Source organism: Gymnoscopelus braueri, assembly GCF_963280865.1.
Source record: "Gymnoscopelus braueri genome assembly, chromosome: 12".
NCBI lineage: Eukaryota > Metazoa > Chordata > Actinopteri > Myctophiformes > Myctophidae > Gymnoscopelus > Gymnoscopelus braueri.
In genome coordinates, this window is record NC_137614.1 from 6,408,196 (window position 1) to 6,435,297 (window position 27,102).

The 27,102-nt window shown below is 42.1% G+C and overlaps 1 protein-coding gene across 1 annotated transcript; it reads left to right on the forward strand.

Annotated features, from left to right (window-relative positions):
- On the forward strand, positions 1-26,943 carry LOC308096900 (transcriptional regulator QRICH1-like). Its single transcript, XM_080444417.1, has 14 exons — positions 1-208; positions 3,625-3,917; positions 5,073-5,132; positions 6,205-6,333; positions 7,622-7,867; positions 8,673-8,858; positions 11,942-12,280; positions 12,637-12,820; positions 13,614-13,768; positions 15,141-15,255; positions 17,439-17,547; positions 19,021-19,169; positions 21,214-21,304; positions 23,418-26,943. Exons 2-14 carry the CDS (start codon positions 3,660-3,662, stop codon positions 23,608-23,610), a joined length of 2,214 nt encoding a protein of 737 aa, XP_080300543.1. The 5' UTR covers positions 1-208; positions 3,625-3,659; the 3' UTR covers positions 23,611-26,943.
- Positions 26,944-27,102: the final 159 nt, after the last annotated feature.

The following is a 27,102-nucleotide window of genomic DNA, read 5'->3' on the forward strand; positions in this document are numbered from 1 at the left end:
GATGGCGCCGAGCAAAATATGAGTAGTGAAAGAAAGGAGAAAAAAAACAAAACATTGAGAGGCATAATAACGCAAAAATAACGATAAATAAAAGAATAAACCACGCGCTGAGGACCGTCAGCGGTGTGTCGGAGGGTAAATAGACGCAGCTTTGCGGGCATTGCAGCGGCTCTGGGCGGGCCGGACCTCCATAACCTCGCCAGAGGAGGTAAGCTAACAGAGGAGCGGCAAGCTAGCGTCAATAAAACTAGTGCACTTCCGGTATGAGGCCTTCAAAATAAGGCACGTCTGGGGTACTGTGTCTGTGTAGCATTTTAATGTCAAGGACCCGCCCCCAATTGATATGTATTTGATTTATATGTATTGATTGACTTATTTCAAAATAAGATGTGTGTATGGTACTGTCTTTGTAGGAGTTCTCAAACTTTCATGTCAAGGACCCTCAAATTTATATACGTTATATATTTGGCTGCGGACCCCCACCTGAAAATGTTTTGTGCCAGGGACCCCCAGGAGAGAAGATTTGTGTTAATAATTCAAAATGATAGAAAAAATTGCCATACATTTTCGATATTTTTCGTGCCACGCTACGAGCTTGTAGATCTGCTACTTTTGAATAGCCAACGTATAAATGGATACAGTTGTTAAAATGATTGTGATGCTGTATTAACATATTTTGCTGGGGACCACCTGGTACCCCCCCAAGAACCCCTGAGGGTCCCTGGACCCCACTTTGAGAACCAATGCTTTATAGCATTTTATCAAACACCCCGCCCTCAAATTGATAAGTTAATGGGGGGCCAAGGACCCTCATTTGAAAAGACTTTGTGCCAGGGACCCCCATTAGAGAAGATTTGTTACGATAACAACAAAACAAAACAAATTCTCAAAAATAGCAGATCTACAAATTCACAATGGTGTCAACGTATAGAACAGCAATTTTTGATTAGCCGAAAAATCTAATTACAGGGCCTCCCAAGTATTAAAACTGCTAATCATATTGTTGGGGACCCCCTGGATTCCCCTCAAGGACCATGCAGGGGTCCCCGGATGGATCCCAATTTGAGAACCAGTTATATAATACCAAATATTATATTGAAAAGGGCAGTGTAGATTTTATATATTATTTTATATAATACCTTATATTATAAAGAGCAGTGTAGATTGTATCAGGTCTTACATGTCGCAAACAGATTGTCTTTTTCAAAGAGTTTTAATAAAGTGGGGAAATAAACATTTTGTATTATCGGATTTTATTGTGACAGTGAAACCGCTCAACTTCCGGTGTGACTGTACCTTCACTAAAGGCGACTTGACGCAGCCGCTAACCGCGGTAGCTAGCTAGCCGATGCTAACCAATAAGCTACTATGTATTGGGTGGGAATGGAGAAAATATAACAGACAGAGAGAGATATATAATGTACTTGCTGTCGGTGTACCGACAGACATTGCATAGCAGCCACGTCTTCTTATATTCCTTTTTGTTCACACATATATATAATAATCCATAAACTGTCGTAATGCGAGCTCTCTTTGTGCGACCGACTGTCAACACTTTATTATTATGATCAGATGTTAGTTTCTTTGTAAACCAAACGGCTGCTGCAACATGCTAGCATTTTAGCGTAGCTCTGTTCCCCTGCTAGCTTGTTATGATGTAAGCAATAACATAACATTAGTGAGCACGGTGTCTTTGTTTAGTGTAAAAAGAGTAAGACCACAGTGACATGTTGTCCTGCAGCCTCCAGGATGAGGCACACACACAGTGGCAGTTAGATTTGGAATGAAACCGCGCTTTGCCCCGCAGCCAGCTCCTTTAACACACACACCAGAGTTAACCCTTCATACTGCTGTCTGTCACTGCAGTGGTGGCCAGTAGAGAGGGTACAAAATGGGATATATTTGTACACTACCCCTAACCCAGGGGTGGGCAACTTTGATGATGGAGAGCAGGGCCACTATTTCCACACTCACTCCAGAGGGCCACATTGCATATACTGTCAGGCCATTCTATGTCACACAAAAATATCAAAATTAGCAGATCTACTGCATTTAGTTATACTTATGTTAACTTTATGAATTTAAATACATTGGACATAAAAAAGACTAGAATAGAATTGTAATACTAGTCATTAAGCTACTATAGAGACTGAAGTAATTAAAGTTGGTCATGTTTGCAATTGTAACAGCTGAAATCAATATATCAGTATTCCGATATTAACCTGCGGGCAGCATTAAGTGAGGTGGGGGCCGCATGTTTTCCCCGGGCCGCCAGTTGCCCATGTATGCCCTAACCCATACTGCGCTTGTTGCCAGTGGGGCATGATAGTAAAACCTCTCGGCCTTAAGCCCATGATGACCCGCCTATTCCAACACACTTTGCTAGTCTGGGATGGCTCAGATTTGATGGCCTCAGTCATTTGTTGATGACAAGTATTATTGTGTAAAATTGTTATGCTATGTTTTTTTGTGTTATCCTTTTAGCCTTAATGTCTGACTGTACCATGTGCTGTGGTTTCCTACTAATAAAGTGTTCAATCAATCAAAAAAGTATAAGCATTAAAGCTGCAATCGTAATTTCAAAGAATAATAAAAAACCTTATTTTAACCAGTCTGTTTGATAAAGCAGTGGTTTTTCAAACATTTTCATGCCAACCACACCTCACATTGATAGGCTACTATGTATTAGGCTGGAACCATTTTTTATGCCAGGGACGCTAATAAAGGTAGCTCCCCAGTCTCCACCAAACAGACTACTACAGATTACTACAGACTGGCAGTCGAATGAAGTCTGGAGATCAGTGGGTTGGAAGGTGTGGGAAAAAAGTAGCTAATGCACCTGAGAGCCGACACCGACAGACGGCTACCATGGTGACAAAAATAGCCTATGGCTTGATGTCTTTTTCAACAACAAACACGTGAACATGTACATGCTTTAAATCATTTGAGAAACTATAAAGATAACTACTGCACTGCAGGGTGCTTAGGTAGGGCATGGGCACAAGGTTATCTGTATTTAAACTATTTTTGTTGTTAGATTTCTACGACTGTAGGTGGGGAGATAACAGTGGATTGAAACAAGTTATTTCTTCTTGACAGAGCAGTAGAAGTTGTTCAAATCCCGGCTACTAGGACATGAAACTATGGATTGCAGCTTTAATTTAATTGAACTCTGTTCAAATGGAACCAAATGGACACATGGCTGGCAGTAAGGCTCCATTTGGTTCCATTTGCACTCTCTCAAACTAACACTCACTCATCTGAATTCATGTTTTTTAAGCTTTGACGAGGCCACAGGAAAATTGTGCTGCTGATTGTCATAAATGTCGTGAAATCATGACATTGTCTTAAAGGGATAGTTCACCCAAAAAAATGACTTTTCCCCCTATCTATTAGTCACCCCATGGGAGACTTGAATTCATATATATTTTTAGTTTTTTATCGCATTCCTAAGTCAATAATTTGATGACCGGCAGCGGTTCCGGTAGGAGACACAAAGAGTCTTCTTTGTGTCTCCTACCGGAACCGCTGCCTACCGGCATGGGGTGACTAATCGATAGATAAAAAGTCATTCACATGTTTTTTAGGGGGTGAAATTGACAGAATTCTCCCCTTTTTTCATAGATTCCCCACACAGAAGAGTGTAGCTTTTGCCAGATATGAACAATTCCCTGGATGCCTCAGTCTCCTATGAGGAGCTGGTAAGGCAGAAAGCCCGGAGTATCCCTCAGCACCGCATGAAGGAATTCCTGGAGTCCCTGGCCAACAAGGGGCCATCAGATGCTCTGCAGGAGTTCAGCCAACAAGGCGGAGATGCTACAACCACCACCACTACCATGGTGTACCAGCCAGAGAACAACTGCATCTACACAGACAGTACCGAGGTCGCAGGCTCACTGCTGGAGCTGGCCTGTCCGGTAAGTCTTTGCATTATTAAGCATAGTTTATTAGACTTCCATTCATTTGTGCAGGGAATTGAGATCATACATATTAGAGTTGCGATGGTTAATGAAACTTTTCAATTATAAGAATTGCCAATAATAATAACATAATTGATGTACAGTATCATTATTTTGTATTCTTAAATACAGTAGCAAAAATATGGTGCTATTGTTGCGTGTTAGCGTTGTACAGCAAAGTATAAAATAGAGCTTAAGTGCTTAATTAGACTAATTAATTGAATTATGAAAAATCAATTAAACATTTTCAAACGAGTAATCGATAGAAAAATCGCTAAGAAAATAATCAATAGTTGCAGCCCTGTTACATATAGCGTGGGTAAAAAATACCCATTGTCTTCTGTGTATTTCTCCTGCAAAATTCAGAAGTGTACAACGTCCGTGACTTCAAATTTCATACGTCACATCATCGTCGGGTGTACGCCCGAACAACGCTGCACAAGTGTACACTAGTTAATTTTACCGGAGAAATACACAGAAGACATAGTGTGTATTTCCCCACCCCCATACCATATTTATATTGGAACAATGGGGGTTTGTGATCAAAAGCGGTGCTGGTCTTTAACTCTTTCACTGCCAGACTTATTTCAGACTGTGTCTGCCAGACTGCCACGAAAAAGGTGCATTTTTCCTCTGTTTGTTTTTTAACATTGAAGTGAATGGAGCAGCAATTTTTTGGATAGCGTTATCTCCTAGTTCCTTTGAGATAAACAAAAACAAAAAAAACCCAAAAAATTCAGAAAAAATCAAAAAATAATTAAATAAAAAATAAAAAAACAATTTTTCAAAGAAATTTTTTTCTTCATATTTTCGTCTTTCCGTCATTGGCCATGATAGCCATAGAGCCATCGGACGGGAATTCCCGTTTTTGGCAGTTAAAGAGTTAAGGATGTGTGTGTCTGTAATGCAGGTTCAGGTTTTTAAGGATGTGTGTGTCTGTAATTCAGGTGCAGGTGTTAAAGGATGTGTGGGTCCTTAATGCAGGTTCAGGTGCAGGTGTTTAAGGATGTGTGTGTCTTTAATGCAGGTTCAGGTGCAGGTCTTTAAGGTTGTGTGTGTCCTTAATGCAGGTTCAGGTGCAGGTCTTTAAGGTTGTGTGTGTCTGTAATGCAGGTTCAGGTGTCCGCAGCTCAACAGCAACAGCATCACTCTGAGCAACACATCCAAGTACAGGTTGGTGTCGCCCACCATTCCATTCACCTATTACTGCAGTCATCACGTTCTCTTTTAGGCTCAGCGCAAAGCACACAGACTAAATTTCGTACAGCCAAAACCAAGCATCAGAATAATATATCACAATGTCATAATGTGATTGTGGTGTCCATCATGTATGTGACACCAAGGTAATTGATAGAAGAAGGTACTGTTACTAGTCCACGGGCCAGTCGGGCACCATTGACACCCATGGGAGGCAAACTGGATCCGGAAGTTCTGTGAAATACATTGGGAGTCATTGAGAGGCGGGCGGCTGGACCAGCTTGTGAACAAACACTATTTCTGAACGAATGCGTCCTTTTTCAGTTAATCGGTTCAGGAATATAAAAGAAGGCATATCACAGATTGTTTTGTAATCACGTTTTTTTCAACTTTTTTTTGCTTAATTTTATTGAGGCATTTGGTATCGGTGTTTACCCTATATGCATTAAGCAGTGGCGGGCCACTTTTTTTTACAGAAAAAATTATATCAATGCTCAAATGCATTGATATAATGTTCAAATGCTCTCAGGCAGGACGCCATCTGTGCCATCACTAGTTGTTGATGTGTGACTGACTGATTTGTATACTTTTGTCTATACTTTTGTCTAATAAAAGTATATTTTCCTAAATCTGGAGACAATTCATATGTAAACTATACAGATTATTACTGTGCACATGTACTATATAAGATATAAGACTTCGTGTTTGAGCATAAATATGCATTTTGAGAACCCAAAATGTTTTTGCGTGTGCGCGTTCTAGCAGTATTGCAAGATTTGGTTGTCACGCTGTCAGTGATCGACAGTCTCGCGATACTTTGGCAAACGTTCAGAAAGGTACTTTGTGCTCTTTCTATACAAATCCAGAAACTGGAAATGCATTACACTGCATGGGGTGAAACTGGAAATGCGTTACACTGCTTGGGGTGAAACTGGAAATGCATTACACTGCATGGGGTGGTATGCTTAGTTCTTGTAGTGGAAAAGAGTCATCATATGACTGTCTCGGTTTTAACCACTGTCCTCCCCACCCCCCACCCCCCCACCAGGTGCAGATCCAGGGCCAGCAGCAGGGCCAGATTTTCCAGGTGCCCTCTGGGTCCCACCAGCAGCTCCAGGGTGTGACCACCGCACAGTTCATCCAACATGGAGACCTTACAGACGAGCAGCACCAACAGGTTAGGGCCGTAATCACCATCGTGACATTGTAGTTGACCATCCTCCTATAATTCGACAAAGCTCTGTCTGTGCGGTGAGCCCAAAATCTCTTCTGCCCGGTTCTCCTCAGTGGTTGGAGCAATTGATCTGAATTTGCACACAGACATTGACCATTACCATGTGCACGGAACACCGAAGCCCGTTTTTCGCTTTCCCCAAATGTCAGCTGTTTATTAGCGTTTTTGTGTTCGCTGGCTCCCGGGTTGCCAAATCATGTGTGCATATCCCCCCACGGGTATGGTCTAGTTAGTATAATTATAGGCTCTATTCACAGCAGCTATATTGGAAAGAAATTGTGCCTCTTCCTTCCTTACTTCCTCCACAGGTCTTACCAATTCTACTAATTAAGGCTCTTGTTCCATTTAGTGTAGCACAGATGCTCTCAAACAGTTTTTTTTTCAAGAACCCCCATAACTCTTGATTTACGCAGCCCATAAGGGGCCATTTGGAACCTCCTCAAGGAACCACGAGGATACCTGGACCACACTTTGAGACCCACTGGTGTAGCAGAGTGTTTCCAGTGAGCCAACATATGCACAATATCAGCACCCTGACTCTGTTTGACCACAATGGAACCGAGCCTCAATTAGTATAATAATTGGTAAAACCGGTGAAGGAAGTAAGGAAGAGGCCCAATTTATTTTCCAATATGACTGCTGTGACAGGCACAGAGTGCCGTGCTATGAGCTTGTAGATCTGCTATTTTTAAAAAATCGTGATTTTTTTTTTGCAAATCTTTGAATATATATATTTTAAAGTGAACATTTTTAACTCAAATCTTTGCTTCTGGGGGGATTCTACAATTGTTGTCTAAATCCTAACAGTTTTTTGAAAAAAACTTATGTTGCTTTAATCAGTGGTTCTCAAACTTCTTCATGACAAGGACCCCCAAAATGATATGTATGTGGCCTCGGACCCCCATGTCAAAATATATTGTTCCAGGGACCCCCAGAAGCAAAGATTTGAGTTAAAAATGTTGGCTTTAAAAAATGTATATTCAAAGATTTGCACATATTTTCCTTGATAAAAAAAAAAAAGCAGATCTACAAGCTCATAGCGCGGCACCGAGTGCCGCGCTATGAGCTTGTAGATCTGCATTATTTTTTGTATAGCTTGTATATCTGCTATTTTTTGAATAGCCAAAGAAATCTTAAAATTACACAGATGCGTTCCCGGTCTTAATGGGTTAATGAACCATTGTGTGGTTTAATCTGAACCACGTTCCTCCCATGTATCTCTCTCTCTCAGCTGCAAGCTCAGCTGGTGGCGGCCGTGGCTGGAGGGCAGCAGATCCAGATCCAGACAGTAGGGGCGCTGTCCCCCGGCCAGCATCAGCAGCAGCAGCAGGACAACGGCGAGCGGAGGGTGGTCACCATGTCCCAAGGGGCAGGGGGGGTGCTCCAACCTGCCAAGAAGCGCAAAGTGGACATGCCCATCACTGTGTCCTATGCTCTGCCTGGCCAGCAGATGGCGACGGTCCTGGCCATCCCTCAGGTAGGGGCTGTTACTATCATGATGTTTTTTGTTCATGATTAAAGGTGTAGCAAGTGATATATTTTGTTAAAATAAGTGTTGAATAGATCTATATTGCAATAGTAAGCATTGCTATAGAGTGTTTGTTCCGTATCAGGGGTCTCGCCATCTCTCCAGCTCTTTAGTAAACCGAAAATGCATTTTCAGGTCGGGATACCAATTGTATCCAACCAGGAGTTTATCCTGTATACAGCCTACAGATTAAACAAGTGAAATTGGAGGTGATGAAACGAATACATGAGCAGACAAAGTAGGAACTGGTGCACTATAAAATTGAAGCTGATAAATGGGTACTCTACTCCTAATTGGTTGAAATTAGCAACCGACCTCAAATTGTTTTGTTGTTTCTGTTTATTAAAGAGCTGGAGAGACAGGGAGACCACTGTTACTGAACAAACACTATAGCAATGATTACTATTGCAATATAAAGTTTTAACTTTTTAACTTTAAAATTTTGATTTGTGATTTTGGCATGGAACGTTGGAACATAAAAATAAAATACTTTTTGATGGTCATAACTTATACAAATCCTTTTACTGAAATATACAAATAATTACCTGACAATAAGCAATCTAATAATTAAAATAATGTAGACATGTAATGTACATGTAATGTACTTTCAGAAAGTAGATTGGCTATTTTAGCTATTTCTTTTTAATTCCTGAACATTTCTGAAATGTTTTCAATAGGAAACAATTCTGACAATTCTGCAGAATAATTGCGATTAGCTGGATGATGTGATGATTTGTGACATGCATCCCCTCAGGGCCAGGGCCAGCAGCAGAGCTACGTGTCGTTGCGTCCAGACCTTCTGACGGTGGACAGCTCTCACCTGTACAGCGCCACGGGCACCATCACCAGTCCCACGGGAGAGACTTGGACCATCCCTGTCTACTCTGCTCCAGCCGGGTCGGGCGGGCGCGACCAGGTCACACACATCGCCATCCCACAGGTTAGGTTTGGCTGTCGAAATTCGGTTCCGAATCAATCCACATTGCCGGAGTCTAGGGTTGGGATCCTTTAGGGTTTTAACGATTACGGTTCCATAAAGTGGCACTATGTGACTTTTTTTAAATGAGTAAAATGTAATTTTGTCTAATCTGTGTTAATACAATATAACTTGGTTGTATTTTGTCTCCCTGCTCTGCTATTGAGACATTTAGATCGTGTCAAAGGTCATGTCTCAGCTAGACACAGGATCTGACACGAATTTTGACCTGAAGGTCAAGATAACATTTATCCCCTGTCCTGAAAATACGTTTAAATTGTCCCTGTAAACTTGACTAAATGTTACATAATTAATTATTAACAATTAATGTTTTATTCACTCATTTAGTCCAGTTTACAAGGACAATTTAAACACCAGTATTTTCACGACAAAACCTTTCAGCCGTGGCTCTATCTCAGGTACTAGCAATATACACAGTTTGTAGTAATAGTAAATACTATTTACTTCACTTACTTTACTTACTAAACCTAAAGGCTGACATTTTTACCACTGAGCTAATTGACCCCTTATCAGACAACATCACACTTAACTGATAAGAACCAGTATGTGCGCACAGGCCGGCACCAAAAGAACCCGACCGCTCACAAGATGCAGTGGAAAAATGGTCACAGCTAAGCTCTCGGATGACGTTTTTCTCCCAGTGTGGAGGAAGGAGGGTTGGGAGGTGTACTGTTATCTCTCCCTCTTGAAATATAGGGAGAGAATATGTGTGTAAACAATAATAGCGCTCCTGTTACCTCACGCAGCTGCAACCCCTCAAGCCTAAGTTATGCTCTGTCACACGGAAGGTGTCGCAGGTACTACCAATATACACAGTTTGCAGAATAACTGACATACAAGCTCACAACGGTCGCATCCTTGACACGTTTTGAGCTTGTATGTCAGGTATTCTCGGCGCGCAACACCATTGCGTAAGGACGTATATATGTCTCGCTAGGGAGCACCTCACCAGCCAACACACATGAGGAGGTTGAATGAACTGAAACCAGTGCTCCCCAATCTGTTGGGAATTGATGCGTGCAGTCTCAGTGTTTTTAAACAAATAAGTGAGCCTCTATAAAATATATTATAATGTTTAGACTGATGATGAGGTTCTTGGTTTACCTATGATCCTAGATTACTGAGGCACTACACTGTCTCTATGCATTTGATGTATTACCTTGTGTTTACCTTGCTTACTGTAAGTCACTCTGCTAGGAGAGTCTGCTAAATGCCTACATTGTACATTGTAGAGCCTGCCTTCTTGCTCAGCAGAGAAATTGAATTTTGACCTTCAGGCAGTACCACTTGTCAACCAGTAGGTGTCCTACCAGCACAGCCCACAGGATGTAAGTGTCTCAATAGAAGAGCAGGGAGACCAAATACAACCAATATTGTATTAACTCTTTGACTGCGGTTGACTCGATAACGTGTCAATTGCTAGTTTGTCCAGTTGGCCGTCGACGCGTTAGACGCGTTGGACGCACGTTCATTGTTTAATCTCTGGTCGCGCTATTCTGATCATTTTTCATTCTAGGTTTCGGGTTCCACTTACTTCACCCACAGCTGCATCCGGTTTTATGACGCAGATTCCGTTTCCGGTTATCTTTTTTTTTCCACGGTCATTTTCGGCCAGAATAGGGAAACACACGTTTTTTCACACGGTATAAAAAACGAACGGAGAGGTCCACTTCTATAATCTATAGTCTGGGTGACGAACAGTCATCGCCGTCGTGCATCACATCGTACATTTTTCCAATCGGAGAATCTGAGAACACGTCACATCCGGTTTGACGTATTTCACTGTTTGGCTCTGTTGGGGGGGGGGGGGATGGCGAGTCAGCGAGCTGATGAAAGTGTCTATTTGCTGCTCTCTGCTGGTGGAACCATCGTATGTGTTCAAAACCGCAGCTAGACTTACTATATGAAAATTAAATAACAAAATAAAAAAACACGAAAATCGCTGGCACTGGGGGAGTACTTTATGAAAATACTCTGGCAGTCAAAGAGTTAACATACAGATTGGAATAACATTCACCCAAAAAACGTTAGCTTTAGCGCTTAAAATAATGAAGATATATGTTGTCTAAACCAGGGGTCTTCAACAGGGGGTCCGGGACCCCTAGAGGGTCCTCAGAGATACTGCAGGGGGGGCGCCTTTAACCACCTTTAACCCTAGCATCCCTATTCTGGGGGGGAACATTAGCCGAAAATAGCCAATCTACAAGCTCACAACGCGTCGCAGATGCGTTGTGAACTTGCAGATTGGCTATTTTCGGCGAACAGATTCGGTGTGCATGGAAAAAAGAGCAGACCAAGTACAGAGCCAAAGGTCAAGTTTACAAATATTGAGGGTTTAAGTGGATAAATGTCGGTAAACACACATTTCATTTTCACATAATTTCTATTGAAAAATTGTCACAGCTTTACAGGAGGATAAGCAATGATAAAGAAACTCTTCAGGTTTTCTGTGAAACAAACAAACGCACAAGACAAACACAAACCCCCCCACCCAACCCTCTCAATGTAGTACATTAACAGTGAATTAAAAAGTACAAGAATGAGGGCAAAAAGTGGAAAAAGGAGAGAAAATGGAATAAAAAACTGAAGGAAAAAAAAGAGAAAGAAAAATCAGCCAAAAGAGGATCAAAGTAGATGACGTGACAGCATATGTTATACGCTTGCACAAAGAAAGGCACAGAGAGTGCTTAACCCACACTGTTCTCAAGCACTTGAGGGGCCCCCTCGAGCACGGGCTCCGTCACAGGAGACCGACCACCTATCCAACAGGGGTTGCCATATTTACAGGAAGACGTGATCTTTTTTGATGATTGCATACCGAATTCTCTCCATGTGTAGCATATTGCCCAAGTCTCAAAGCCAACATGAATCCAATATGTAGTGGGGGTCCCTGCTTCATCTCTCTCTCAGCCACGTGGTCCTTGACCCCTGGTCTTATCATTTGACCTTTTTTTTTTTTTACCATTAGCGAACGGACGGGGAATTGATAAGTCCTAACGATACCCCCCCCCCCCCCACCCATGCAGGAGGCGTACGGGACGATGCAGACCCACCACGTGGCCGTGGAGAACGACAAACACACGCTCAAGATGGTGTCCAACCAGAGCCAGACGGCGCAGGCCGTCTCCAGCATCACCAACTCCGTGGTAGGGGTGATGGGAGGGGGAGGCGGGGGCCAGGAGGAGGTGGTCCACACGCTGGCCGGCAACACGCTGTTCCACGGCGCCCAGCTGATGAACGGCAACATACACATCCCCGTGGCGGTGCAGGGCTACCCCAACGCCACGCAGTCCCTCATCTGGGACCCCCAGCAGCAGGTGCTGCACACGCAGGGGCTGTCGGGCCACGACACACAGCAGCTACAGGTGATTTCATGTTATGGTGACATAGTGGTTCTCAACCTGTGTTGATTTCGTCGACTAAAACTATGACAAAAAAAATTCGTCGACTACCTTTTTTCACTGACGAAAACTAAATAAAACTAAATCAAAACTAAGCTACAATGACTAAAACTATGACTAAGTATACTGACAAGAAGAGATCCAGTAGAACTAAAAGACAAGTCATTTTATGTTTGGTTGTGCTCTGGTGTTGCGCTCTGAAAATAGCAGATTTTCAGATGACTAAAATATGACTAAAACTAAATGGAATTTGATTCAAAAGGCTATGACTAAAACTGAATCAAAATCTGCTGTCAAAATCAACACTACTGTGTGTGCAGGGTCAGACGGTGACGGTGTCGGAGGTAGACGGTCAGGTTCAGCAGCATCAGGTACAGGTTCAGGAGTTACTGCTGCCTGCCTCCCTGAAGCCAGAGGAGGGTCTGGAGGTCTGGAGGATCTGGGCCCAGAGGAAGAACGCTGAGCTGGACAAGGATGAGAAGAACAAACTGGCTCCCATCGGACGTAAGTAGACGGACGGACAGACACAGTCACAAAAACGCATACTGTTGTAAATCCTTCTCCTGCCATCATGCTTAATGCCAGTGGTCGGTGGAAAGTAGATTTACTCAAGTATTGAGTATTCTTTAGGTACTTTTACTTTATTTGTGTGTTACTTTGGGTGTTACTTTTTTCAATACTGTATATTACTTCTATTCCGCTACATCTCAGAGGCAAATAATTGTACTTTTTACAATTATTTGAAAAACTCTAGCTACAAGTTACTGTGTATTATTAATCTACATTGACCAATTAAGCCCCATTTTATACTTGAAATTAGACGATCTACAAGCTCACAAGGAGTCATGATGTGACACGTCGTGAGCTTGCAACAGCAATTTTCAAAGGATTTTGACAAATTCTTTTGACAACATTTTGAAATGAGTATGATTAGTTTGGTATATTTTGATGGCATTACCTTTGCACTTTTACTAAAGAAAAATTATGAACACAGGACTTTTTACATTCAACATTGTTGTTAATTGCTTAAGTTAAAGCCACTGTACGTCTTCCACCACTTGCTAAAGCACACACCTCTCTCTCTCTTTCTCTCTCTCTGTCTCTCTCTCTCTGTGTGTGTGTGTGTGTGTGTTGGGTGGTATGCGTCCTCTCTCTCTGTGTGTGTGTGTTGGGTGGTATCTCTCTCTCTCTCTCTCTCTCTCTCTCTCTGTCTCTGTCTCTCTGTCTCTCTGTCTCTCTCTCTCTCTCTCTCTCTGTGTGTGTGTGTGTGTGTGTGTGTTGGGTGGTATGCGTCCAGGCCGCCAGGCGCTGCGTTTCAGGGAGGACCTGGTGTCGTGCGCGGTGGCCGAGCTGAGCATGGCTCTGTCCCTGATGACCCAGGAGGCCCGGGGGCTGGAGGGAGAGAGCTACGACGCTGACGTCCTTTATTACGTCTTCCTCTGCATACAGAAAGTACGTTACATCCAGCTGTCTTCTCTTTACCAGAGCCCCGACCCATGACCAGTGTTGATTTCGTCGACTAAAACTATGACAAAAATTGTTCGTCGTCTACCTTTTTCACTAACAAAAACTAAATAAAAACGAAATAAAAACTGAGCTATGATGACTAAAACTAGACTAAATATATTGACAATTTCGTCAATAAATAAAAACTAGACTAAAATGTAGCGGAGAAGAGATCCAGTAGAACTAAAAGACAAGTCATTTGGTTGCACTCAGGTGTTGAGCTCTGAAAATAGCAGATCTACAAGCTCACAGCGCGACGCGTTGTGAGCTTGTAGATCGGCCATTTTCAGCATGCAATCAAGTGTAAAATCAGCCATTACGACACCATCAAGGCACCGCCAAAATACATTTTAGTCGACTAAATCAACTGTAGATTTAGTCGACTAAAACTTGACAAAAACTAAAACATTTCAAATGACTAAAATATGACTAAAACTAAATGGAATTTTATTCAAGAGACTATGACTAAAATCAACACTGCCGATGACCAGTTACGTTACAGGATTACTGCCATTAAAAAGTATTCCGTTGCGTTACAGGATTACCTTCTGAGAAAAGTAATTATTTTTGCGTTACCGATGATTAAAACCCCCCCTGCGAGGAAGTTTGGTAAACATAAAATCAAGAGTGCAGCCTACCGCAGTGACCACCAGTGTTGTGGAGCTGTGCTGGGCTTCACCAAGGCTGATTTGCATTGACGTACTCCTCCTTTCACCAATAAATCCAAACATAGTGTGAATACTTCCACGACCGTATTAAAGGGTGACCTCTCTGTCTTCTCTCAATCTCTGCCGTGTCGCGCACGTGCAACAAATTAATGTAAACAAGACCAGCAATACCGTGAGCTGTGGGTCACACCAAAAGTGGTGACCCATTGAATACGTTAGAATGATTACGCAATCACCACAGACTGCAAGGCATCGGTCACCGGTTTTCGTGTAACACCCGGGACCGTGCATGTCTCCGTTGACAGAGACAAGCTCATTCATTTATCTGGGAACAGTGCAAATGCGTCGGATGGATTTTCCTTTTCCTTTGTGGCAACAGAAAGAACAGGGAAATATAGGTCTTAAATGTAAGGAAGTAACGCCGTTATTTTGGAAAGAGGTAACTACGTAAGTAACCAAGTACACTAATTGCAAAACTAACGCATTACCCCAAAAAGTATTCCGTTACAGTAACATTGTTACTTGTAACGCCGTCAACACTGCCGATGACAGAGTTTTGGGTCCGATCCCGATTTTTTGGAGAGTCGTGTAGTCAACCGATAACTGACGTTTGGTTTTGAGGTTGTTATGTGTTCTCTCCTTCTCTCCAGTATCTATTTGATAACAGTCGTGTGGATGACGTCTTCTCAGACCCATACTACGCCCGCTTCTGTCACAGTCTGCACCAGATACTGGAGCCATGGAGGCCTTCTGTCCATCCCCTAGGTCAGTTATTCTCTACCTTTTCACTTGAACCAACCCCCCAGTTTGATATGCATTTAGGCCACGGACCCCCATTTCATACAGAATTATAACAGAATGTTTGTTCATAAGCTTGTCCACCCGGCTCTCATTGACTTCAGTACATTGCGTTCCATTGAACTTCCATCCAGTTGGCCTCCCTGTGCATCTATTCCACAAGGGGCGACCTAACACAGCTTTGGAATGATCGATCGTCTCTCAGAGAAGTAGAATGTGGATATGACGTCGTTCCAAAAAAACAGGAAACCATCCGCTTCCTGTTTGGGATTTTCAGAAAAACTGCTGTAACTCAGTTTCTTTTTTTTGCATTGAAAACCACTAGTTTTCAGCGGGCCGAAGCCCCAAAATGGCGGATCGCGGTTGGAACGTTGTCGTTCCTATGGATACACAGATCCCTCCGCTAACCCACAGGGACTATTTTGTTTGTGTTTTTGGGACACAATGTCGGTTCCATGGCGATCGGATTGAGGTAATTATACGCTGGCAAGGGGATAGAAAACTATGTTTAATATCTTGGCAATCAATGTGTTAATATGTTGGATTCATGTTCATGTGTGTTTTCAGACATTTAATCACTTAAACCCTCAATACTTTAAGGGTTGACTTTTGACTCTGTACTTGGTCTGCTCTTTTTTCCCCGCACTACACCAAACCTCTTCATCTTCGCGATGCGTTGTGAGCTTGTAGATCGTCTATTTTCGGCGAACGTACCCCCCAGAATACGGATACTAGGGTTCAAGTGGTTCATGTAAACACAAATTCCAAAAAGTTCCAATCACACAAAGATTTGGCAGCCCCCCTGTAGTAACACTGAGGACCCCCCTAGTGGTCCCGGACCCCCTATTGAAGACCCCTCTGCGTTAGGCCATGGTGTAGATTTGAGGAGTTTGACACCCCTGTGTGTGTAGAATGTGTCTCCACCTTCTCAGCCACGTGACTGATGTAGTTACTTTACTCTCTCAGGATACAGTCATGTTTTGGTACCCATCACTGTACTCTCTATGGGAACGCAGGCTTATCCTCTCTCTCTTAGAGGCGTGATAAGCACTGGTATCTATTTATTTTTAAAGCCATCTCAGGAATGCTCCCCCCTTATATCTGTGCCTTGGTGGATCAGAACCCTAGTCCCTACCAGACTCGCTCGAGTGACTTCCTGACGCTCGAGGTGCCATTTACTCACACAGAGCTAGGCAAGGCAGCATTCTCTGTTAGTGCTCCATCTGCTTGGAATGAGCTCCAGAAATCCCTAAAAATCATATCCTTCATCCTTGGGTCAATTTAGGGAGATGGTTTCCAACGTTTTTGTTCCAGAGTGTAACTGTTGTACGGTAATTAATTCCCGGCCTATCTGTCTTAGTTCTTTGAATATGTTTGAGTTTTCTCTGTCCTCTAATTCATACCCGTTAAGACCTGAGACTGATCCTGCAAATGTCTTCTAAATCGCAACAGTTTTCTGAAAAACATATGTTTCTATATCAGTGGTGCTCAAACTTTTTCATGTCAAGGACCCCCAACATGATATGTATTTGGCCGCCGACCCCATCTCAAAATACGTTGTTCCAGGGACCCCCAGAAGCAAAGATTTGAGTAAAAAATAATTGCTTGAAAAGAATACATATATTCAAAGATTTGCACACATTTTCACAATTTTTCAAAAATAGCAGATCTACAAGCTCATATCGCGGCACCGAGTGCCGCGCTATGAGCTTGTAGATCTGCTATTTTTGAATAGCCAAAGTGTAAAATAATGCTTTTTTAGCTCAAATGAAAAAGTGACACAGATGCGTTCCAGGTCTTAATGGGTTAATATTGATGTATATAAATGTTTATTCCTGTTGAATATTATGTTGTGTATCTCGACTACATTGAAAATGAGGGCCTGCCCCTCAACTGTACTTTGAGTTTAAATAAAGGTTATGATGATGATGATGATGTGACTGATGTAGTTACTTTATCCCATTAAGACCTGGAACGCATCTGTGTCACTTTAGATTTCTTTGGCTATTAAAAAAATAGCAGATATACAAGCTCACAGCACGGCACCGAGTCCCGCGCTATGAGCTTGTTTTTGTTTTTTTACTTTTGGGATTTAGAAAACATTTTTAAGAATCGCCTCAGGTCTTAATGGGTTATACTTGCTCTCACAGGGTACGTCATCCCCAGTCATGTGACTGAAGAGATGTTGTGGGAATGTAAACAGCTCGGAGCCCACTCCCCCTCCACGCTACTCACGACTCTAATGTTCTTCAACACCAAGTGAGTTGGACACAACATGTCACTGTTACTGATTTCTCTACATACCGTACATGTCTGGTGTCATTCCTGTACACCAGTGGTTCTCAAATGTTTTCATTGTCAAGGACCCCCAAATTGATGTGTATTTTTTGGACCCCCATCTGAAAATATTTTGTGCCAGGGACCCCCATAAAAGATGATTTGTGGTGTTAATAAATGTTCAAACTTTTCCCACAATCTTTATAAATTAAAAAAATAGCCGATCTACAAGCGATTGGCTATTTTCAAATAGCTGAAGCAAATGGCATAAAATAGGGTTAAAGTGGTTCAGCTTTAACCTAAATTCCCCTTATTTAAAAAGGGGAGTACAGCACACTGTCTTCTTCACTTGCAGCAAAGAAATGTTTCGGTCACTCGGAAGGCATTCCTGATGAAGGACGAGCGACCGAAACATTGTATCAGCATCAAACTTTCTTTGCTGTAAGTGAAGACAATGTTTGGGACTCCCATGTTTTGCTTCTCTCAAGTTCCTACGCACCTGTGCATTTCAGTAGGTGTGCAAAACCACTTTTTCTGATAAGTTTATATTTATATTTTAACCCATTAACTCATTCAGTGCCACTGGACGTCTAAGACGTCTGTAATATAAGCCCTGAGTGCCACTGGACGTCTAAGACGTCCAAAAAAATTATAATGTTCAGAACCCAAGATATCATGATTTGAAAATATTCTGCTCCATTCACTCTTTGTTTAACTTCTTACTGAAAAAGGCTGTATCTCGGCTCCTAAGCACTTTTTTTTTACAATTAATTTTGGCTGTGGCACTCAGAGCCAAACTGCCATAAATAAGCCGGGCACTGAATAAGTAACGGGAACGCAGCTGTGTCATTTTTAGATTTCTTTGCGCTATTCAAAAATAGCAGATATACAAGCTCATGGTGCCGTGCTATGAGCTTGTAGATCTGCTATTTTTTTGAAAAATCTTGGAAAATCTTGGGTCTTTGAATATATATTTTTTTAAAGCGAATATTTTTAACTCAAATCTTTGCTTCTGGGGGATTCTACAAATGTCTTCTAAATCCTTACTAATGTTGCTATAATATCAGTGGTTCTCAAAAATTATACTTACAGCATTTTGCCGTGGACCCCGTCTCAAAATGTTTTGTTCCAGGGACCCCCAGAAGTTGAAACAGAGTTAAAAATGTTCGCTTTAAAATATATATATTCAAAGATTTGCACACATTTTCACGATTTTTCAAAAATAGCAGATCTACAAGCTCATGGCGTGGCACTCGGTGCCGCGCTATGACCTTGTACAGCTGCTATTTTTGAATAGCCAAAGGAATAAAAAAAAAAAGACACGGATGCGTTCCTGGTCTTAAAGGGTTAAAAAATGTAAAATTGCCCTGGACCCCCCCCCCCCAGGGACCCATGGGGGTCCACATTCCCTCATCCAACTAACTCATTAGTGTCCGACGGTCTCCTCGTCTCCAGGTATTTCCACCTGCGGACGGTAGAGCAGCATCTGAAAGTGGCCTTCTCCAAGGTGCTGAGACACACCAGGAAGAGCCCCAACAACCCCAAAGATAAGGCAACCAGCATCCGATACCTGAAGGCCTCAGAGAGGTTCATCGGACAGAAGGGTGAGATATAGGTGTCCCCTCGTGGTACTGGCATGTGTGGCTTGTGGTGGGTGGTAAGGGGCAAAGATTATAGTTGCTGTCAGGCAGAAACCTTGCAGTGTTGATTTTGTCGACTAAAACTATGCCGAAAAATGTTGGTCGACTACCTTTTTTCACTGACAAAAACTAAATAAAAACTAAGCTATGATGACTAAAACTAAGACTAAATATATTGACAATTTCGTCAACAAATAAAAACTAGACTAAAATGTTAGTGAGTGACTAGTGGAGAAGAGATCCAGTAGAACTAAAAGACAAGTCATTTTATGTTTGGTTGCGCTCGGGTGTTGCACTCTGAAAATAGCAGATCTACAAGTGTAAAACTAAGTGTAAAATCAGCCATTATGACACAGCAAGGCACCGCCAAAACACATTTTAGTCGACTATATCAACAGTAGATTTAGTCGACTAAAGTCTTATGATATTTAGTCATTTAAAACTAGACTAACAGTTAAATATTTCAGATGACTAAAATATGACTAAAACTAAATGGAATTTTATTCAAAAGACTATGACTAAAACTTTGCTGTCAAAATCAACACTGAAACCTTGTATGTACAAAATGGTAACTTTTCAGGAAATGTAAAAAAAAAAAAAGAGCCTGTGTTCAAAATTGATCCAATATAGTTATTATTTAGTCAAGCTCTTGTTAACACATTGGGTGCCAGCATTTTTTCATAACAACTTACGTTGGGTGCCAGCATTCTCCCCATTGACTGTGCTTTGATGTTTAAAGCTCTAAACTCCACGAGGAGCAAATCCATGTAAAAAAAAGCATCCATTCATGTAGCGCGATGACCCTGGCTACAGCCTGGAACGATAACATTTCACTTGCGAGTTACAATGGGGGGGGGTCGCGCATGACCGGTTTTCCCCACCGGAAACAGATTCGGAGATATAGGTGTTTTAAAGAAGGAAATAGACAGGAAGTGGATGGGAGCCATGTTTTTGTTTCCGGTGATCTATCTGGCCGATCCTTCTCAAGATCACAATGGGTACTCCCAGAGCTGCTCTAGCCCCGCCCGTGTGGAGAAAAACGAAAAAAACAAAAAGACATATTTCACGGTCTGGACCGTGTTCGGCACCAATGCGCTACTCTGTGAAAACACGGTCCAGACCGTGTTCGGCACCCGATGTGTTAATACTTTTCATTCGTTCAATATTTCATAAAACCCGCAATCAGAATGATCTGCTATTTTTTGCAGTTTTTGCATGACACTTTTGTATGACAAAGAAAGAAAAGTTTTATTTGTACAGCACATTTCAACAACAAGACAATTCAACATGCTTTACACAGAGCATCAAGCAAAGGAAACAATTATACAATGACACTAGGATGCATAAAAAACGAAATAAGTAAAAGATAACCAGACACAGTTACAGTGCAGAAGAGAAAGAAAAACAAAAGTAACTCAATCAAAGGCAGTGGCACACAGGAAGGTCTTTAGTTGTTTTTTAAAAGAAATAAGAGTGGCAGCAGAGCCTGCAGTTTTCTGGGAGTTTGTTCCAGATATGTGGTGCATAAAAACTAAATGCTGCTTCCCCACGTTTATTTATGGTTCTAGGGACAGAAAACAGACGATATACAAGATCAGAATTTGTTTTTGTCCCTAAACCATTCAAAGCTTTATAGTCCAACAGTAGTAATTAGAAATCAATTCTTTGACACACAGGGAGTCAGTGTAAGGAGGGAATTCATTTACAACAAAAACATGAAGTTGAAATATGGAGATACAAGGTTTCTGCGCCACAGCGACGATATACAGTATACACGTTGATACCACGTTGGCAGCTTCCTTTCTAGTACTGAATTATAGTATAGTAAATGATTTAGTTCTGTAAGTGATGCCTACTGCCCCAGAATGCCAGTCCTTGGTGCTACAGACCAACCACACCCGGCCTACCACCTCAGTCATATAGACTCTGTTATGCTGTAAAGGACACCTGTTTTGAAGTGTGGTAACATTGCTAATTGATGACGTCTCTAAATGTTTATTTTTCGTAGTGACAGATGACATGTACGCTGAGCAGCAGGAGGACCCAGAGAACCCTCTGCGATGTCCCATCAAGCTCTACGACTTCTACCTCTTCAAATGGTAAACGCAAGGATGTCTTTACCTTTTTGAAAATGTTCATTAAATTTGCTTAACCCATTGAGACCGGGAACGCATCTCTGTGTAATTTTTTTAGTAATTTATTTATTTATTTTTAATTTGTGGCAAAATCTTGGATTATATATATTTTTTAACGAAAAAATCTAAAATGACACAGAGATGCTTTCCCGGTTTTAATTAATGGGTTAAAGTATACTTTAGTTTAATTTACTGTATACAGTAGACTGTTATGTATTTTTGTACTGTATGTATATGTATGTGTGTGTGTATGTATGTATATGTACATATAACGGTGGGACCTCCCGGAAACCGTTGCAGAACGTTGCAAAGTTGCAGCGGTCTGAATGATCCCTGTTGCCAGTTCAGCGCATGCTGCCTCATTGAGTCGCAACTGAATCCACTTGTCCAATCACAAGCAACAAGTTCAGTGATCACACAATCACATTGCTGATATCAATCTGACCATTGTAATGTTCTAACATGTTTTGTCCCTCCCCCTCATCTCTCTTTCTCTCTCTCTCTCTCACACACACACACACACATACAAACACACAGTCTATCGTGAGTCATCTTTTTTTTTATCGCACCCACCTGCCTGTGAGAGCGTAGGCTTAGCTATTCAATATTAGCATGAGTATAAAATATAATGTTTTATAATATAATATAAAGGTTAACGTGCTATGAAATGATAAACAATCTCGCCTCTATAATACACGGTCCAGTTTTAGGGACGGCCTAGTCTCACGAGCCAGACGTTGCCTCCCACAATTTTCAAATGCTTCCGTCATACAGTCTGGAGCAACGGAAGCTCCGAAAATGATAAAGCGGATGTGACGCTTCCTTCCCACTTCTGTTTCGTCTTTACAGTTGCGCAAATGTATCCGAATAGAAATCAAAATCATACAAGCATACCATATATAGCTTGCTGCTTAGCAGAAATGGAAAAAAATGTTTTGAATGTAAAGATATTCTAAGATATATTTTCATGACAAAAAGATTACAGCTTCCGGTCTTGGATTTGGGAGGTGTAATTCCAGACTCTATATAGCATTCAGTGATAGTGGATTAGTTGTCTGGCTACGCAAGACTAGGGACAGCCCATCCTGTCTGCTGTTTATATCCCATATCCCGGAGGGACTGTGACAACTCTGTTGCTGTGGAAACGGCAGTCACTCGTCACGTCGTAGCCTGACTTGTGGATATGGACTGTCCAGTTTTAACCCATTAAGACCTGAGGCGATTCTTAAAAATGTTTTCAAAATCCTAACAGTTTTTTGAAAAAATTGCAGAAAAAAAATAGCAGATCTACAAGCTCATAGCGCGGCACTCGATGCCACGCTATGAGCTTGTATATCTGCTATTTTTGAATAGCAAAATAAATCTAAAGTGACAGATGCGTTCCAGGTCTCAAATAAAACGTCACAAAGGGATTCTGTTGCATGTGGTCGCAAGTTCAGCTCGTTGGCGTCGCGAACCCTCGCGGACTTGGCTTTAGGTATCGATAGTGAGTTAGTAGGCGTGCAGTTTGTGAACGGAGCCACTCAAATCACGACGCCATGTTCAGTTCACCAACCATTATGGTCAACTTTTGTTCAGCTGCACGGTGTGTTCGTTGTCTGTTTAACCACATAAACCCTCTAATCTTAGTAAATATGTACCTGAGTTGCAATGTACTTGGACGCGTTGTGGCCAGTTGTGAGCTTGTAGATCGGTGATTTTGGGGCGAATGTTACATGTTGAGGTGCAACAGTTAATCGAACGTATCGATCATGATTTTCAATCAAATAATCAAATAGATTTTGGTGGAACATGTCTTTTTTCGGTCAACGTTTATACAAAAAATACCAATAATAGCCTTTTTCTGTGTTTTTGCATGACACCGCTGTGTAAGCGGTTATCGATTTAGTCGATTATTAAAAAAATCTATCCAAATTTTTCACGTCAATTTGTTGATATATGATAAATTAATAAAAAAAAACGATCAAAAACAAATAAAAGCTCTAAAACAATCGCTAGAGAAAACCAATCGATAGTTACAGCCCTACTTACGTACATCTTCTGCCTCTCTCCCCCTATGTTTTTCTCTTCGTTCCAGTCCGCAGAGCGCTAAAGGGCGTAACGACACCTTCTACCTGACCCCCGAGCCCGTGGTGGCCCCCAACAGCCCCATCTGGTACTCCACCCAGCCCATCCCCCGGGAGCAGCTGGAGCACATGCTGGCTCGCATCCTGGTGGTCCGGGAGATCCAAGAGACCATCGCCATGATGTCGGCGGCAAACTTGCACTAGCTGCCGCCGGACGGAGCGAAGGAGCAGAAGAACAATAAAGACTTAATTTATGCTCTGTCGAACGGACAAGAGAATGGCCAAGAATAGCAGACCTACAAGCTCACACCGCGTCGCGGATATACGGCGCGTTGTGAGCTTGTAGGTCTGCGATTTTCGGCGACGAAGTCTGAGATTCGGGCTCAAACGGACTACGTTCATCCTTCCCTCGGTTCCCTAAGCTCTGGTCCATAGAGTTCTCCTTAACGCTATGCGGCCGTACCGTGTGTTTTCCTCATTGAACCGGCGTCTACACAAATAAACAATATACTTTTGCTACAAAAACAGACGATCTTTGATTGTTGAAAGCCTATTCTCTGCGGTGGGATAACCTCGCATCACCAGGCTTTCCACCTCGGAGGAAAGCCTGGTATTCGTTATTAAAGGCCTGTGTGATCCGGTCTAGGCCACGCCTACTGAAAAAGAAAAAGCAATTCTATTTCCGGAAGTTGCGGGTTCCGGTTTGGCTGAGCCGCTTTGTTTTGGTTCCCCCTGTTTGTTTCCCCAATCCCTATTTAAATGGAATAGAATTTCCCCGTGGGATAACAAAGGTAGACAGACGCTAAAATAATCTCCGGAAAGTACACTCACATTTATATTTATTTTGTATTTTAAAAATAAGCTAAACCGCGCCACATCAAGGATTTTATTAGGTAGGCCCTATTACAATGCCCTTGATCGTGGCCGGAGTTACCGGAGGGTGAGGCTTGCGGGTTCCGGCCGCCTGATGACGCGAATGATGCGCCTGGTGACGTAGGGTTACTTCCTCTCCCGACCGGATCATAAACCCGAAAAAGGTATTGATCCCAGGCTAGCGGTGGGAAGACTCTCAGAACCCTGCCTTTTGTGTAAAGTCCACTTTTTGGCCTGGTAATAAAATGTATCCACCAGACGGAGATGCTTTTATTCAATCAAGATCTGGTCAATAGTAAAATGCCATTGTCTGGGTCTGTAGTAATAAAAGTGTCTCTGTCTGGTATGATACAGTTTATTTTCTGGCCAAAAAGTGGATTTTACACAAAAGGTGGTGTTCAGAGAGTCTTCCCACTGCGGAGAATAGGCTTTTTTTCCCCCCAACAAGTATGAGTGGCTGGATGTATATTGTTAATTTGTACTAAAGAGTAGACATTGTGCACCCTTTCAATAAGGAAAACACACACATACAGCTCTGTGGAGAACTCCTAACGCTGAGGAACGGAGCCACCTTGGTCCCATCGTCTCCCTTCGCTCATCCTCTTGTTTGCAGGATGTCGGTAGCTTTCCATTCTGTCTCGTCTTCGTCGCATCCAACGCATCAAGGGATGCATGTATCTGTTTATAGTCGCCATTATACGTATCTATCTGCACATCTGAAGACAGTGACTGTACATAACATACACAGCCCACATGCAGATGACATGTTTTGATGTAATAATCTTCCGACCCCACCTGCACATATTTTCTATAGTTTCTTTTGCCAAAGGACGTAGTGTCTAATCTTTTTTTATTGGACCTGAACTCTTAATTTAAAATGTTATTTTTTTAAACTGTTGGTTCTCCTGCCAATAGGCTATGGAATAATTGTACATTTTCATTGCTTTTTTTTGTTTTTGTTTGTAATCTGTAATATATATGTATATGTGTATATGGTATATATAGGTTGGCCAGGGTTGGCCCTGCTCCATGCTGTTTTTCCTGTATTCTGGTTATATACGTATATCTGCCTGTTTCCTGCCAAACCTCCCCTCATCTCTGCCTTTCTCATGCGCATTTCAAAACCAGAACAAGACCACCGTTGTATTTAGCCTGGATCAGGTGGCTGCAGATGGGATACTTCAGTACCTCGCTCTATCGTCTATCTCAGTGGTTTTCAATCTTTTTAGGCCGTGACCCCCCCCCCCCCAAAATAATCATATTTGAACTGGTCCCCCCTCCCAAAATAATCACATTTGAACTGGGGACCCCCCCACCCTGACAAGCACTTGGAATTGTAGGAGTTGAGGCATTACTTTTTATTACTTATTTAGTTTGACTCGGTTCCACAGATAAATATTGTGAAAATAAATAGCTGATCTACAAGCTCACAATGCGAGGCGTTGTGAGCTTGTAGATCGGCTATTTTCAAAAATGTTCTTTCTTATTTTATTTGACAATTTGGCCAATGTTTGACCAGCTCTTATATATATGTATAGTTTGTTGATTACTTTTAACACAGTAATTGTCTTTTCTTGTTTGAGGTCTTAAATTGTCACTTAGCTGTCATCTAGGCCTAGGGACCCCCCGGCTGAGAACCACTGCTCTATCTCAGTGGTTCTCAAACATTTTCATGTCACGACCGCCAAATTTACATGTATTTGGCAGTGGACCCCCATTTGAAAAGATTTTTTCACCACCATAAGAGACCGCCATAAGAGAAGATATAAAAAAAAGGTATCTATTAACTCGCACTGTATCGCATCGTGACACGTTGTGAGCTTTTTTTGATTAGCTGTTGCTGGGGACCCCCCGGAACAAGGACCCCTGATGGTCCCCGAACCCCACGTTGAGTAACAGTGGTCTTTCTCTTAATTTCACATTGGAGATGCATTTACATATCGTTGCTGTCAGGTGGGAGTTTTTTTTCCAACTCAACCGTGTAGTCATTAATACACAATTAAAAATGTTTCGGAAAATCTCCCCACATAGCTGCAGATGCCAGACTTGCACACAAAACTTCCTCTTGGCACGTTTTGACAATAGCAGCTAGGAAGTTACACAGCTCGTGGAACTGTCCAAAAACTTACTTTTTCAGGATTCAAATTCAGAAATGGCAAAAATAGTCAATCTAGAATAGCTTGTAGATCTGCTATTGTTGTTACTTTCGTGTGACACTGTTATATGACAAAGTAAGGCATTCATTTACGAAATATGGAGATACGAGGTTTCTGCCCGACAGCAACAATTTGGAAAAATAAACCGTGGACCGATTGGACGTACGTGGCGCTCTAAGCCTGATTTATACTTAGTGGTACGACGGTGTCCAGTGGCAAAAATTGCAGATCTCCAAAAGCTCACAACTCGATGCGTTGTGAGCTTTTTCGTTGTGCTATTTTCGGTGCAGGACGCTGTTATTATGACCGCGTATAAATGAGGCTTTAATTCAGTTAATAGAATAAATTCAGTGTCTAAATCATGTTATATTCTGGACATTTCCATACAGCATAACTACCCAACCCAGCTCCTTGCAACACTGAGGATAGCCAACAGAGGGAGCACTTCTGCTGTATCCTTTCTCTCCCCTCTTTCTCTCTCTCCAGAATGCATCACCAAACCCCAGGACCCCCCCCCCCCCCTCCGCCCCCAATCCATTGTATCATAAATGTTTTTTTTATTACACAACCAATGAAAGAGACTCTTGACAAAGTGGCATAGCCCTTATTGTTATATAATGTATAATACTCACAGCTCCTTCATGTACTGTAAGGCGTTTCAGTCATA

Excerpts from the sequence above, each read along its gene's own strand:
- LOC308096900 (XM_080444417.1), top strand. The coding sequence starts at position 3,660 with ATGAACAATTCCCTGGATGCCTCAGTCTCCTATGAGGAGCTGGTAAGG. Across the intron at positions 5,133-6,204 it reads AGCAACACATCCAAGTACAG|GTGCAGATCCAGGGCCAGCA; the intron begins GTTGGTGTCGCC and ends CCCCCCCACCAG. Across the intron at positions 7,868-8,672 it reads CGGTCCTGGCCATCCCTCAG|GGCCAGGGCCAGCAGCAGAG; the intron begins GTAGGGGCTGTT and ends GCATCCCCTCAG.